Genomic DNA, 16,351 nt, shown 5'->3' on the forward strand with positions numbered 1-16,351 from the left:
GTAAGTAATTGTGGCTAAAAGTATGATGTTTGAAATACTAACAAGAGATACGGACACTAGGGAACATCATTGGAGATATAGAAATGAGATAATTGCCATAGCACTAAAGTAATGGCCGCAGCGTGGGGGCTGGGGGCTTTGATGCATGCAATTGCAGACAGAATCCGACTACTCCACCCAATATAAATAAGTAGGAGATGGGATGTGAGTGAAGTAGTTGTTGTATATATATTCTGTGGCGCCTAATTAATCCTATATATATAAGATGCAGAATGTTGTGGCCTCTGCTAGCTAGCTGTTGTAGAACATCGGCCTTGAACCCATGCAACTAGCTACTTGTGCAAGTGCAACTCAGAATTACCTTACCATCTTTCAAGACTTGGTTGTGCTTACTGATCATGCAGTTTCTTCACCTAGAAAATTAATTGTGTTATTAGTCGGGAAGGAAGCAAAAGTAGGTGAAAGAAGAAGATGGTGGAATTTATGGGTGTGGTGTATGTGATGGAACTTCTTGTATGGAGTTAGTCAATCCGATAAAGAGGTGGCAAACTCATTGAGACGGACAAATGTGGACCTATCGGGTGCCTCCTGGAGTATATGCGTGAGCCACACACTCCATGTGAATGCCTGCCAGTCCTTTCGTCACACGCCATACAGTCTTTTCTAGCACAAATAAATTGACTCACATATCTCCTCAAGCGCCCGGTTAAACATGTCTCTATCTATTTATCTATCTATTAAGAAATTACAATTCATATATTCACAAGGTCGAAATTGATTAACAAAGTGATGATCTCCATGATTTTAGCAGTCTGGAGAGAGAGAGAGAGAGAGAGAGAGAGAGAGAGAGAGAGAGAGAGAGAGAGTTTGATGATTTTTTAATTTTTTCTTCTTCTTTTTCTTTTGATTGGTGATTTGTGGCCAACTGCTGATGCAGCCAAAGCAACAAAAATATATGGCTTTAACGGACGTGCTTTCCATCCATATTTAATTCCAGTAGGCGATGATAATGGTTGATGATGTTAATCTGAAGTCCATCTACTACTACTACCACGGTTGATGCAGGTGCTCCAATATTACAAGAAAATTAATACGGGTGAAGTTGCAAAAGGCTAGAGCTTACGGCAGTGGGCGGCTGATATATATAGCCAGAAAAGAATTGTAAATGGCCCTCGTAGGACAGTTTAATTAATGGTGAACATGACATTAGCTAGCATCATCTTATTGTGACTTAAGCGATAGATCATCAAGGGATGTGACTCTTGAGATGGTACCCAAATGACGATGTTAATATTTATGGCCCATATATGCTTGCCTTCTACCCAATTCTAAGTTGGAGAGTTATCTAACCTATCTTGGAGTGGTTAAACTTTATTAATTATTACTATCATTGTTATTATATATCGACCTACCATGCCAAACTAAATTAAATTGTACACACGCATGCTGAGATTCGCTTTATTCATGAATGTTGGGATCCAATGATGGACATTGGCCAAAAACCCAACGAACATTTTACTTAACCTTTAAATTAAAGGGAAAGTGGAAGAGTGGGAGAAGGATTTGGTGCTGAGAATAAGCATTTTTTTTTTTCATATAAAAAAAAATAAGCTAATAAGGATTAGTTGGGATCAGGTACCATAATCAAAATTCCCAGAAACTTTTCCTTCTACTTGATTCTGAAGTTTAACCCTCTTTGTTTGTCAGTTCCCTCAACGATGACAATGAAATAAAAAGAAAGCCAATAGATTAACTTGATTTCATTTGGTATTATAGCCTCCCATCTGTATCTCTGTTCTCGATGCCACATTCCAAGTGGCCTGGCCTACAAAGCCCTTTAAAATACAACCTCTCACAATCTACAAATAACGCATCAAACTCTCTCTTCCCCTATCACTCAAATGAATAATCCTCTTGTATCATGAATTAAACCACCTCTCGTGTTGTATTAACTTTAGGAACGGGAGGTAGTTCTGATGATCTATACCCTCCTTCCTTCATCGTAGTTGCCATTAATTATGAGTTGTTGGTCTGACGAAGAAACGATTTCCTTGATGGTTTAGTGAGGATCATTTGTGAATAAAAATCCAGGTTGTTTGTATTCTTGTAATTAAGCTAGCTGATAATTATCCTTCAAATGCTCAAGACTATTAATTCACTGCCACTTCTCTTGTCCCGGTGACCAGCAATATGCTTTTTTCCGCCCCTCGTTTTAAGACCTTTATCTAGTTAAGAGTAAACATTACCATAACCCAAAAAGCAAGCCCACCTATCACTTTAGTTGAAACCAGAACAACGAGATCCCAAACCCAAAAGAAAGAAACCTCAAGCCCCTACTTTATTTAATTTTTCCTTTGCCCCCTCCTCCAATCACTGGCAAAATCACGGACAAAGTCCAAGCCTTATCTGGAGTTCTCCAGCAGCAGCCTTGTACAGCAGTCCAAGAACACAAGGATCCGAAAACCAACAACTCGATCAGAGCTTTGTTCACACATGAGTGAGATGAAGTCTCTTCTTTCCGTCTCTTTTGTAGTCCGATTTGCAGCTGAACTGCGTTGGAGTAACGAACTCACAAGCCTATTTGCATAAGTACTTCATCAAGCTGCAGACCGCAACAAGGCCTTTTCTGAAATCGAAACAAGAGAGAGCTAGGGTGCAAGAATTTGGAGTTCTCCTATTAGTTTTCGGTCCAGGTAAAAAGCGGTGACCCTGTTGAGCAATGGTAATAAGTCTTCATCATCGTTCACACCGTCTACTCCTCGATACAGAATCAAGCACGCCACCATCTAATGGGAGTAGAAGCACCCATGGGTCTTACGGTAGCGAGGCAAACTTCGATACCAACATGGTGATTATCCTAGCAGCCTTGCTTTGTGCATTAATATGCGCGCTGGGACTAAATTCAATTGTGCGTTGCGCCCTAAGATGTAGCCGTAGGTTTGCGTTTGAAACACCGGATGAGACTGCTGCACGTCTGGCTGCCACGGGCCTTAAAAAGAGCGCATTGCGTCAAATCCCCGTAGCTGTATACGGGTCAGGGCTCAATATTCCGGCCACAGATTGTCCAATTTGCCTTGGCGAATTTGCGGATGGTGAGAAAGTTAGAGTGCTGCCAAAATGTAACCATGGGTTCCATGTAAGGTGTATAGACACTTGGTTGATGTCACACTCATCATGTCCAACTTGCCGTCAATCGTTGCTAGAACAGCCAGCAAGTTCCGACGGTGGGGATGCGGATGCTGGAAGTCGGCATATTACAAATGCATCGGAAGGACAAGCGGATGTGCCAATAGCTGTGGATGAGGTAAGTTGAATCCTGAATTGCAAATATATATCTCGCGATCCTCCAACTCTGCCCCCAACCAATTAATCGGAAGGAAATTGTAGGTTTTCTTTGTTTGTTTTAGATGGTAGCTGGTAATATTTTCTTTACATATTGTTAGCTTAGTCATGATTATATATATTGTGCATAGAGAGGCGTCTTACTTGCAACTTCAATATGTCTATCAAGGTTCCTGAGGCAAAACTGTATCGATCTGTTTGGGATAAAAGAAAATAATTTGTAGTGAAAAGTTTCTTGTTTGCCTCTCTCTTCCACGTCCGGCGGCTCTCTATTAATCTGAATTATCCGCTTATTTGTTCGAGGGTACCGTTCATCATCGTTTGATGAATCATATTCTCTACAGAAAACTAGAGTGGGTTTGTTGAATAGACAGATCTTGGTTTTGTAGAATGCAAGAACCAGCATTTGCACTCCACCAAAAACATGTGAAATCATTTCGTGGTTACATCACAAAATAGGAGATATTCCATCCTTTCAACTGGAAGCATTAAGAAGTCCATTGTAGGCGCGAGAAGATTAGATATTTATTTAATGATTAATATGAGATACAAATTTAAATTTCATAAAAAATCTTTTTGTTAAAAAGTGAGTTCACTGATAAAGAATATATATATATATATATATTACTTTTTTAAGGTAGGGTTCATATTTTTACAAATACTAGACTTATTTATTTAGAGTTTGTATAAATCATTTCTAGACTCTATAAATCCAAGAAGATAAAGACTTCACTTAGGCATGCAGTGGCAAAAGCAATTTTTTTTTTTTTTTTTTTTTTTTTGGGTTGCAGTTTGCAATCACTCCTCCTTCAAAGTGCTAACGAGGAGGAATCTCCACGTGCATAGCACGTGCCTTTCTCTGGTCAATTATTATTCAAAGTGGTTTGCATTGGCAACCAAAGTCAGATGAAAGGTGTTGATTCCTTCATTTTTGAGTTAAAAAAGGTAGAGTTATTGGGCACAAAGGCATAACCTCCCTTTTCAATTTCGGAACTTGAGACTTGGACAGTACTGGTGGCAATATTCCCATGTTGTGTAAAAACGATGCTTAGCCACCTTGCGTGTGAGTCGAAATAATGTTGTCATGCTGATACCATTCTAGTTTTAACACTTTCACACCTTCCTCCTACACATAGAAAAAGATCAGAAATGCTCAAAAGAAAAAAGAAGGAAAAAAAAAAAAGTACTATCTGACTGAGCCTGAGGAGTACTTGGACGTCCTAAGTCATATAAATATCTGTAAGAAAATGGGGGTACAAACCAGAAACAAATTGCGATTGTTAAATCATACTGGGGAGTGGGAGAGAATGAGTTGGTAGAAGAAATAATTAAATTACTGTGACTGTGAGGTCCACAGTCAAGAAAGAAAATCATGCATGAACTACATAGATAAGTAGTAGTGTAATGTGATTGGAATATTTTATTTTTATGGAAGAGCATCATTGATGATTGGAAACACGCATCCCCCTTTTCTCATCGTTTGGACGTGATTGAGATTGAGATATCTATCAGTTAAGAGATTTTTCCTTGATTCTAAATATTGCGGCGAAGAATTTTTTTTTTAAAATTAGGGTGGAATAATCGGGAAGAATTAAATTAGTGTTTACAATTTTGCAATTGCATTTCGGTCCTTTTTTAGTCCAACCATACGTCCACGATACACGCTGTAATGCCACTAGGAGTATGACTCGTACGAGTATTACAATGACAACACCGTACCACTGTAGTACTTAACTTTTTGACGGATGGATGGTTTGCACTCATTTGACGTAGCAAATCTAGCTACCACATTATCTTACACTAAAGCCCAATAGAATATTTAAGGGAAAAATTTTCTTGCAATTTGGGTTTGCGCACAAATTCGCATAAATGGTATGAATTAAAAATGAAAATAATTTTTATGAGATAGAAAAAATTTTTCTTTTCTCAATTTTTTTATATTATTTTTAAATAAAAAAGATCATCGGTATATGAATTGATGCACGAACTCACTTATATCTAGCAAAACTCTATTTTCAGTGCCTATTTCGAGCCGAGTGTAACTTTATTATTATTATTAAATTATATATATTATTTAAAAAAAAAAAAAAGAGTTCATATTCATCAAGTAGCATAGATTATGAGAGATTGTAAACAAGCATATTATAATAGATTCTTCCCTCCCAAACCTTAGTGGACGTAGGCTTAGTGTTCAACAATGTAAATCTGTGTATCTCCTACTATTTATTTCCTTTACATTTATTTACTATTTATCGTAATGGAAGTACACACTAACATTGTACAATAGCACCAAACCATTGCCGGGGGATCCATACCACACTGATTTGGGCCCGAACAACCTCAGCGGGACTAGGAATGTACCTTTCTCCCCTTTTAGATTGTTGCGCTATTTTTAGGCGTTAACAAAATATTTTATTCACAAAGTGATCTCATAAAAATAAATCTACAAATTAACCTAACTTGATATGGTATTTTATATTATAAATCTACTTTTATTATAAAATATATCTAATATATCATATAAAAACATTTCAGTTTATAAATTTACTATTGTGTAATATCTTTATAACTGTACCACTTCTCAAAAATAAAATAAAAAAACCATAACTATATCAACTAATTTGGGCTACTGGGCCCGGGCCCAGCCTAAAAATAATCTGGATTCTGTAGGCACAGCCCTTGAGGCCTAACTGGGTTTCTGTTTAGGTGGATGGATCTGTTTTTTTCTTTTTCTGAGCACGGATATTGTAGCCGTCCAACATCAGAATAAACGGCCCAGTTGGCATTTAGCATCCAATACAATCTTCAATTAACAGCAAATTGCCGATAAGAAAAACAGTAATACATAATAAGTACTTCAAATTAACATCCTATTTGTATTTTTCCATTTATTATCTTAAAACTTTTTTATACGCTATTTTCTTGAAAAAATTTTAATATCAAATAAACGTGCTTTCAAGTATCTTAACATTTTGGATTATTAGTATTGTTATTATGAATCCACAGTTCAAGAATGTGAAGGGGGGAACGACGAGTAGCGGTTAGAACTGGTCAGAGAAGGGATGAAGTCAAACGGTTACCACCAGCTGAAGGCTATACAAAGATCAACTTTGATGCTGCTACGAATAAGGAAAATCAAAAAATGGGCATAGGAGTAATAGCAAGAGACCGCATATGAGAGATTCTAATTGCTTTGTGTGCCGCAAAGGATTTCATTAGAGAACTTGACTTAACAAAAGCATAGGAATTATGGAGGGCCATCGAGTTATGCATTGAGCTAAAATATTAAGAAAGTCATATTTAAAGGCGTTGCGCAAACACAAATAAAGGAGATAAAGAGTAGAGAGGTTACATATGCATGGATGAGACGATTGAATGGGGTATAAGACAAAGTCTAGCCCAAAGACTAGATTGGGAAGTGAGATTTACCTATAGAAAATAGAAAATGGAATAGTATAGCCCATAAGCTAGTTAAGAGGGCACTACATTTGGATGGAGAGACTTGCTGGATTGAAGAGGATCCAATTGAGATAATTTCTATTGTCGAGAGAGAGATGTTTGTAACTGATTTTCATAATGAATGAAATGAGAATAAATATTTTAAAAAAAAAACCCCGAAGCTACAGTTAACGTTGTCATCATTTTTTTAAAGACTCCTATTAAATTCATAAAATGGTTTTATAAAAAGACATCTTATTAAATTAATATAATTAAATATAATATGTTAGATTTATTTTATAATAAAATTAATTTTATAATTTAACACATAATAATAAAAAAAAAAAAGGTCAATTTATGAGTTTTGTTTTGTGTCATTGTTTTGGATTAAAGTATTTTTCATTAAAAATAAAGTTGGAGAAAGGAGGAGGTTGGGTACGTAGGTTTGGATCATTAGTTGATATTGTTGTCGGTTACCGAAGGTGTTTCATATTTTTATATTAGGATTCAATAAGAGGGAAAAGGCGAAAAGATGGGAAGGGTATCATACAAAACGCTTATCTTAACTTTAATGTCATCAATTTGAGATTTTAATAAATGTTTATTTAAAATAAATAAAGAATAATAAGACGCTGAATTTATATCAAAAAAAATTAATATAATCATAGAGGAAAGAAAAAGAAAGAGAGATAGTGACTGTGCTGAGGTGTAAGGTCGAGTGTGCTGAGGTGTAAGAGAGGCCTAAATGGATTGGTCGGGCTTTGCACGCGGCGAACGTATAGGGTGTGGCAGTCTCCGAACTGCATGCACTTTCCACGAGTTTCCACGTTCTTGTCACGGGTCACACCTAAAACCGTCCATCTATGCAAAGGCTTTCGAAAATATGATAAACAGAGAGAGTTTCTGAAGCTCGTGGAAAAACGTTTTTACACGTTCTAGTACACATGGGCCACGTGGTCCCCAAAAAAGAAATTTCGAAGAAGCAGAATTACAACAGGATTAGGAATTCAACAAAGTCGGGCTCTGTTCTGACTCAATCTTGACCGTCCAAAATCAACTCAACATAAAAATTCACCTTTTAAAGCGCTATTCGCAATACAAAACTTCATTTAAGAGATGCTTTCTAAATAACAAGACAGACGAAAGACTGCAACAAGTAATCCAGCCTTTCTTTTTCCCCTTCGCCATCCCTTCCCTTCCGATGGCTTCCTCTTCCTCTCTGAGCATTCGTTCCGTTTCCCATCGGAATCTCCTCCTCCATGAATACAATCATCGGAATCAGAATGCTCGACCTCCGTCTTCCTTGATGATGCCTAACCGCACGGAATCCGCCGCCGGAAAAGGAAGAATAATATCGATGGGGACGTCGGACAAGATTACTTATTTCAACAAACTGCAGACTCGACATCAAGGCATCGGCGCGAAGATCTCAGGTGAAAACCTAGACCAGTGGATGCGAGAATCGGTGGTGGACATCGTGAAGAACCTACGCCAAGCGCCGCTGGTGGTGCAAGTGTTTGAGGAGAATGAGAAAGACGAGGCGGCGACGAGGTTGGAGACGGAAAAGGCGGTGAAGGAGAAGTGGGCGGCGGTGAAGGGTAGATGGGAGAGAGGAGAGACTCCGTTGCCACAAGGGGTAATATTCGTGGAAGAGCTTGGGGAGGAGGAGAAGGAGGAGGAGGAGAGGGAGAGAGAATCAAAGACGAAGGCGTGGGGGATAGTGGTGCAGGGGAGGGGGGCGGAGTGTGGACCGCTGTGTTATTTGTTGAAGACGAGCAGGGTGAAGGGATTGGGATCGACGTGTTGCACACATTTTTGTTTGGCGAGGGTGAAGGGGTTCAGGGAAACGACCGAGTCACAGCTCAAGAATTGTTGGTTGGTGCAACCGGCGTTCTCGTCTACCAACTCATGAATTTCCATGGCTGCCGAATACACACCCATACATATTTGTAGAAATTGATTTATTGATTTTTAAAGGGAGTTCCATCCGTGGGTTCATCAATTGCAATCTATATATGTGTGTGTGTAAATTTGTACACCTAAGTATTTGATGCGCTGGGCCCGCGTTGGACTCTTGTTAATTAGTTTGTCACTTGTACTTTGTACAACTTAATACAAAGTGCAACTAGTGGTAGTCACTCTCTTCCATCTATTTCTTTTTTCTTTCTTTATTTATTTGTTCCCCCGATTTTGATCATTTGAGCTTCTTTACATTAAGTTCTCGACATTATAACGTAAGAGAATATAATGAAAATAAAGGAATTAGGAAGCTAGAAAATAAAACACATTTTGTCCTCCTCCACGCTATATATATAAGTTAACGGTGGCCATAAATTATAACATAATCACATAAAATCCTTCAAAATAGTCAGAGTTGATATCATCCGTCAATATACAAAATACTATATAAATATATATATCACGAAATAAGTATATTTATTTAAAAATATCCAAAATATATTTGATTTAATAAATAAAATCTGAGATATAATACTGCCAAGCATGAGCCATAACGACTTTTTTAAAAAAAAAGAAAACTCGCTGCCGTCTATGGTCCCACCTTGGAGGGGGGTAAGACATTCGACCTACCGGAAAAAAGTGACCGGACCGGAATGTGTATATATATATTTTAAAATATTTATATATAATATATTATTTTATATAATAATTATATAAATTAATTATGTGATTTTCATTCCATAGATCACTATTGACTATATATATAATTAAATTATTTAACATTCATTAATCATATATGAAATATTAAAGAGATCAATTCACTTTAATTTTATTATTTTTTTATATTAATTATTTTGTCACAAAAGAAAAAAGAGGAAAAAAATATTTATAGACTAAATCAGACCAATAGTTAATAATCCGATTTAAAAAAATAATTGACCAAAATCTTTTATCTGTAACTGGACTGAACCAGATTGATTAGACTCCTATCATCTTATAAGGTTAATTAAGCAAGGAGATGCCTATTTTACAAATGAGGTGTTTGCCTCACAAGCTCCTCTTTCTCATTGAGTATTCACTACAAGAATAAGGTCTTGTTCCAGCAATTTTATGTTTGATGGAACAAAAATTGTTGCAAAAAATCTTTATTTGCAACAATTTTTATATGGTTGCAAAATTTTTTACATCAAAATTCGAAATTGGTCTTTTGCAGCACTTTTTGGCTTTTTATGTCGACTATAAATTGCTGCAATATTCAAATTAATTTTTATGGCGATTTTTGAACTTGTTGCAACAAAAAAGTCGCTGCAACATCTAAAAAAAAAAAAAAAACTTTTGCAACGGTTTGGATATTAGTCAACAAAACCGTGCGCCTTAATTATTTATACCCACTGTTTTTCACTTCCCCTCCCCTACAGATCTTCACTTGGCCGATCGATCTTCACATCTTCCCCCTGTTCTGAAGCTCTTCCGCCGTCGACCCACCGCGCTGGCAACCCAACCAAGCTCCGGCCCTCTCTCGCCGTCTACAGATCTTCCGCCGTCGACCCCCCCAAGCCCGGCCCTCTCTCGCATGGGTTCCCAGCCGCCGTCGAAGTCCAACAAGTTGGCATGGGTTCCCAGCCGCCGCCTCCTTAGCCTACACACCACCTCCTGCAAATGAGGTCCGTCGACCCCCCCAAGCTCTCCGTCTCTCGGCCGTGTCTCTTCTGCTCTCCCCCACACGGATCGGCCCCCTGTTCTCAACTCCGGCCCTGCGCTGCCTTCCTCCACGGCGCAGCACCACCGCTTAGTCAGCCCTCTACACGGCCGCTCCCATGCTCCACAGCCCCTCCACAAGCTCACCGTCTCTCTCACCGTCGATCTGCTCTCCCCCACACGGATCGGGCTCCACCTCGTCTCCTTCAATGCCGTAAACGAACCCGGCCAGAACAGAGTAAAAATTTGAATTTGTAATGGACGCGGTTTGCGAAATATTGAAAATGTAGATCGTCGAGGATGCAATCGATAATTGCAGCGGGAATTTTCTGGGACTGCGACGTTGTAAATCGACCCAAACAATTAAGTGCAGCGATTACAATCGGTCCTCCAAAGCAGTTGCAACGGCTTTCCTCTGTTTTTTCCATCAGTAAAAAACGATGGAAAACATCTGTAAAGCCAACGATTATAGACATTAGCTGAGTTCCAGCATAAGCAACGATTATATGGCGTCCAACATGCGACGAAGCAACGATTGTTGGTACAGTCCATCAGCTGCGAAATATAGGGTGATTTCCGAAGGATTCAAGAGCTGCAACAGGGCGTATCCTTTGTAGTGATTTGCTTTCAAAACTATATTTTTAAGGAATCAATACTTGAACTTTCACGTAATGATGACCTTACACTTATTTTACTACTTACTATTATTTTTTTCTTTTTTTCTTTGAATTTAGATTAAAAATATCAGAACATGATCTTTTTACATAATTTAAAAAAAGAATAAATTGAATCAAGCGTAATCATATAATTTAATTAAAAATAATTTTAATTTTAATATAAAATTTTTTTAAAAAATTATAAATTTGATATTTTCCTTATAATTTATAATATGTATATCAGAATGTGTTACTAAAAGGGGACTCTTTCTTTTTTGATAATGATTTTGAAACTCAAAGAGTAAAAGAATGTCAATTTTTATAAAATTAAATTTATTTTGAATTAAATTACATGATTATATTGATTGATTAAATTTATTTTCTTTTAAATTATGCAATAATTTCATGTTCTGAGATTTTTAATCTAAATTAAAAGAATCCAAAAAATAAATAAATAACTGAATAATAAATAAGTAATATTGTAGTAAAGGAGGTGTAAATATATCATCATTACCCTTAACAAAATCAATACTTTTGCTACTATTTCCGGCTGAAATGTTGTCTCAAGATGCCACCTCAGCTAAGTATCAATTTTGCAAAAATTAAACATCAAGGTCTAAAGTTATAAAAATCAAAACTTATATTGATTTTTTTTTTTTTTTATGAGTTCTGCTACGGACACAGGGATCCCACGAAGGAATCCACACTGACATCAATATTTTTCATTCTCTCTCAGAAAGTCTGGCATTCCGATTCCTTCTCCCTGTTCCAAAGCTTCTCAGCCCCCTCAGAAACTCTGCCATTCCATCCATCTCGGAAGATCTCACTCAAAACTCTGCCATTCCTCTTCCCCTAAGCTGCCATTCGTGTGTATAACGTTTGTAGCATCCATTTGTATCCCTATCAATTCTCATTTCTTATTGGTTTTTAATTTGCTTACTTTCCTTTTTTTTTTTTTTTTTTACATAGATATTTATTTCTTATATTTAAAATGTTCCGTTGGTCCATTTTTTCTATATAATTCTAATGGTATTTTTGGTTTGACGACTCTATTCTTAAGAATGTGATATCATTTATAAATGGTGATTATAAAACTTATGGTTGGGAATACCTGGAAATATAAGAATTTATCCGTACATTTTTTTTCTAGATCTATAAAGTGTATCGATTTTTGAAGTATTTCTTTTATTATTATTTTAATCTCAGAATGTAAAAAATGGTAACATAAAATTCGTTGTAGCATAAATAAACCCAAGTAGCATCCAATTAAAAAACAAGTTGGTGTAGAATTTACACGAATCTCAAAAGATTACCTCCATCTAGAATGCTTTATAATAATGGTACATATATTAACACCGGTAAAAATAGAATCCTAATATGACATGTTACGGTACTTTGAAGGAAATCCTTTGAAAAACTTCACAAAACACCAATGATTTTATTTAATAAGAGAAAAAGAAGGAGATTATGTATGTCATCGTAGTACTTAATGATGATTATATAGAATCTTGTTATATTTGCTCCTGTTGTTTCTCATTTTATATATATATATACAAAAAGAAAAAAAAAACATCTTTTCATGTTATAATGCTTAACATTGAAGGAATATTGTTTGATTTTCAATGCTTTATTATTACTTTCAATGAATACGTTGATCAATATATATATGAATACGATTTTCTTGCTAATATATTCACCCCTCGAGTTATGAAAATCTTTAAATATTTCTGAACATTCATGTACGAATAACTCATAAAAATGAAGAATTATAAAGAGACGATCAATTTTACAAGTTTGTTTCAAATATAAATTATTTTTATAAAACAACTTATGAAGTATTTCTAACATAAATTTTCTAAACTTATTATTCATTTTAAACAAAATAGTAAATGAGATTTGACTCTAAAAGCTCTCTCCCTTTTCTCTACAGAGACTTACGCAAAAACCCAACCTAGAGGTGGGGTGGAGCTTCAGCTATTCCCTCCCTCATCTCATCTGGTTAGACCACAAATTGTGCAGCCCTCTATTTTTCAATTTTTGTTTATTTTTTCGTCCAAAATATGACAAAATGCTTATTTGTTATTTTCTGAAACCTAGCGATTACCACGTGCCACAACACAAGATTTCCATGTCACTGATATTTCAGACGGTTGAAGGCTTTCGTTGAACAGAGCAACGCGTGAGTCATACATGGAGGTCAAAGCAGCGCGTGAGATCCACGTGCCACTGCATCGAAAAGCTTCTACCGCCGCCACGCGCAGTGTTTCTGGGACCAAGAACCTCACTTTCTTAAGACTTGACTGACCACCACACTCCTAGCGTGACGTGTGTTTCTCACGTGACTATGGTTCTCACGTGCCACCATAGTCTCTTCATTTCTTCTATTTTGCTTTCATTCAAGCTGAAAATATGGATTTACAATTGTAATTTGTCATTTTTACATTTATTTTAATGTTTATTGCTATTTCCTTTGGTTTAGGTAAAACTAAAAAAGAAATAGTATTTTAGACATTTTGTCTATAGAGTGAAAGTCCTCTCATCCTCTAGAAGATGTGGTTTGAAATCTCTGATTTAGGCAGAGTGTGGTCTCTCAGATAGTTTGTCTATACAAAGTTATAGAAATTAAGACCATACCAATAAAGTCCCAACTGTGAGTAGTTGGCTTGTAATCTGAGATTTTCTCTATATGTATCAAGTCATAGCTATAACTTTGTTTTCATAAATGAATTAAGTCTATTTTTCATTAAAAAAAAAAAAAGAAAAGTAAATGAGATTATAGAGGAATATTATTGGGTTATTTAAAACTTACCACTCAGATGATCCTTTTGACATAACCAATTGGTTTATTAAAAAAATATATATTTAAACCAAAAGGGTATCCAAAAATATAAGATGAGTAAGACTGAAACTATAGATTGCTTCTACCATTTTGTAATTATGTTTTATAATAAAACATTTAGCATCTATATGGTAAAATATGGTGGTGCTAGTGGACCCACGATGGACTCATGGCCCCCAAAACTTTTTGAAAACACAAAATACCCCTTAGATTTTATACATAATTATATAAATATAGAAAATGGCCCTCCCCAATAATTTATAATCTCTATATGCTCTTTAAGATTTTTCTAAAATTTCAATATACCTAGAAATATATCTCTCTAATATTTTTCTTATAGTCCCAAAACTCTGTTTAATTTTTATATATTATCTATTTTTAAAGATTTTGTCTCTCCAAAATTAAAATTAAAACTAAGTTTAATTAGGATAACGTATACGAGAAATAATAAACTTATTAATATGAGTTCTAAAGTTTTTTGTTATATAATATTGAGCTTCTTAATATGAAATTCAAAGTGAAAATATAAGAAAAATCATTTAAGGTAGATGATCTTTGTGAAAAATAGTTAAAAGATTCTATCTTCTAAACTTCATTGAGTAAGAAAAAAATTATTTAAACTCTCAATTATAGCATTATATGTTTAATGTGACATGAAAATATCTCCATTTTTCATAAAATATGAAAAAGTAGCTTACATGTTAGAATAAACAATTCTGCTACGTACCCCCGGGGAATAACCCCGCCGCGGCCCCGGGGTTGACGTGGCAATTAAAATATTAATAAAAAATAATAATTATTTAAAAAAAAAAAAAGGTAACGGAGAAAGGTAAACTAGGGGGGGAATTGATTTCAGTACAACTGCAGAAACTCAAAACTCGCGCAGAACTGAGGAGGGAAACTCGCGCATAGCCTATACGTGGAAGCTGCAATCTCGCCAACCAGCTTGGACTGACATTTTATCTTGTTCTTCATCTGCATTTGTGGGTAAGAAAATGTTTTTAACTGAGTTTTTATGTTGTTCTTTCATCTGCATTTGTGGGTTCAGTATGTTGGTTTGTAACTGAGTTTTTAGTTGGGTTTTTAGCTCGATTTTTAGGTTGTTCTTCATCTGCATTTGTGGGTAGAGCAGCGTCTTTTTAACTGGATTTTTATGTTGTTCTTTCATTTGCATTTGTGGGTTCACTACGTTGGTTTGAACTGAGTTTTTAGCTGGGTCTTTAGCTGGGTTTTTAGCTTGTTCTTCATCTGCAGTTGTGGGTAGAGCAACGTGTTTTTAACTGGGTTTTTATGTTGTTCTTTCATCTGCATTTGTGGGTTCACTACGTTGGTTTGAACTGAGTTTTTAGCTGGGTCTTTAGCTGGGTTTTTAGCTTGTTCTTCATCTGCAGTTGTGGGTAGAGCAGCGTGTTTTTAACTTGATGTTTATGTTGTTCTTTCATCTGCCAATGAAGATAAGAGAATGATTTTTGCAGTATTTTTTCTTTGTTCCGGGTTTGATATGGGTTCCTCATTTGTTTGTTTGTTTTCCCTTTTTTTTTTTTTTTGTATTTTCTATTGCTTTTGCTGTCATTTGATGACCAATTTCTCATGCTAATACACTTTCTTTGTACATGCAAATGCTGTCTTTCATTTCTGTGCCATGGAAAAGATGTATGAATATTGACAATTTGTTTTGGAGGCACTCCCCTGATATTTTTTAATTTTTAAAAGTGTTTAAAGATGTTTGAAAAGTATTTAAAATAAATTAAAAACTCAAAAAGTGCATTTGCACTTATCGGTAAAGCCATCCCTTTTTGGATGCCCATCCAGCATCTCGTTTTTGGAATGTCAGGAACTAATGTTTGGCATTACTCCAGGCAAAGATTAATGGAGTTAAGGGACGGTAGAGGTTGGCCTTTAAGACCAGTTGTTAGTTACCAAATGATGACTAATTAAAATCAATCATCATTTCTATATTAATGATGATATTTAGTTCTTTGCAAAGTACTTTCAAAGACAGATTCTTTGTAAAAAAACATCTAGGTTGTGAGGATTTTGATTGTCTCTAGTGTATCTATGTGGTACACTCAAGCACCATATAAAGACGAACTCAGATCAATTGGAGATTTGTACGTTGGATTTACTTATGGAATAACTACAAAATATTTTTTAGGAGATGTAACATTGATATAGGAGCTAGATTTGTTGTTCCTAGCGAGATAAAGCCTCTGTTTTGTTCATGATATAAGCATGCCTATTTTTTGTTGATGTGTATATTTATTGAAAGCTAGGCACTACTCATATTTCCGCTTATATTTACGCCCATGCGTTTCAGCCTCTCTTTGTTGAGGAGAATGATATATCACCACGTTTTTTTTTTTATGTGTGAGATTTCTGATCATGCTTATTTTTTCTAATCTCAATATTGTGTGTTAAA

General features: G+C 35.7%; 2 protein-coding genes across 2 annotated transcripts; both read left to right on the forward strand.

The window, feature by feature from the left end:
- Positions 1–1,845: 1,845 nt before the first annotated feature.
- LOC122292780 (RING-H2 finger protein ATL74-like) lies at positions 1,846–3,572 on the forward strand. Its single transcript, XM_043101290.1, has one exon. The coding sequence runs from the start codon at positions 2,720–2,722 to the stop codon at positions 3,311–3,313; it is 594 nt and encodes a 197-aa protein (XP_042957224.1). The 5' UTR covers positions 1,846–2,719; the 3' UTR covers positions 3,314–3,572.
- A 4,293-nt stretch (positions 3,573–7,865) lies between these two features.
- On the forward strand, positions 7,866–8,918 carry LOC122292788. The gene has a single exon (XM_043101300.1). It carries the CDS (start codon positions 7,982–7,984, stop codon positions 8,690–8,692), a length of 711 nt encoding a protein of 236 aa, XP_042957234.1. The 5' UTR covers positions 7,866–7,981; the 3' UTR covers positions 8,693–8,918.
- Positions 8,919–16,351: the final 7,433 nt, after the last annotated feature.

The sequence above is a fragment of the Carya illinoinensis genome, chromosome 1 (assembly GCF_018687715.1).
Source record: "Carya illinoinensis cultivar Pawnee chromosome 1, C.illinoinensisPawnee_v1, whole genome shotgun sequence".
In the NCBI taxonomy this organism is placed as follows: domain Eukaryota; kingdom Viridiplantae; phylum Streptophyta; class Magnoliopsida; order Fagales; family Juglandaceae; genus Carya; species Carya illinoinensis.

Excerpts from the sequence above, each read along its gene's own strand:
- LOC122292780 (XM_043101290.1), top strand. The coding sequence starts at position 2,720 with ATGGTAATAAGTCTTCATCATCGTTCACACCGTCTACTCCTCGATACA.
- LOC122292788 (XM_043101300.1), top strand. The coding sequence starts at position 7,982 with ATGGCTTCCTCTTCCTCTCTGAGCATTCGTTCCGTTTCCCATCGGAAT.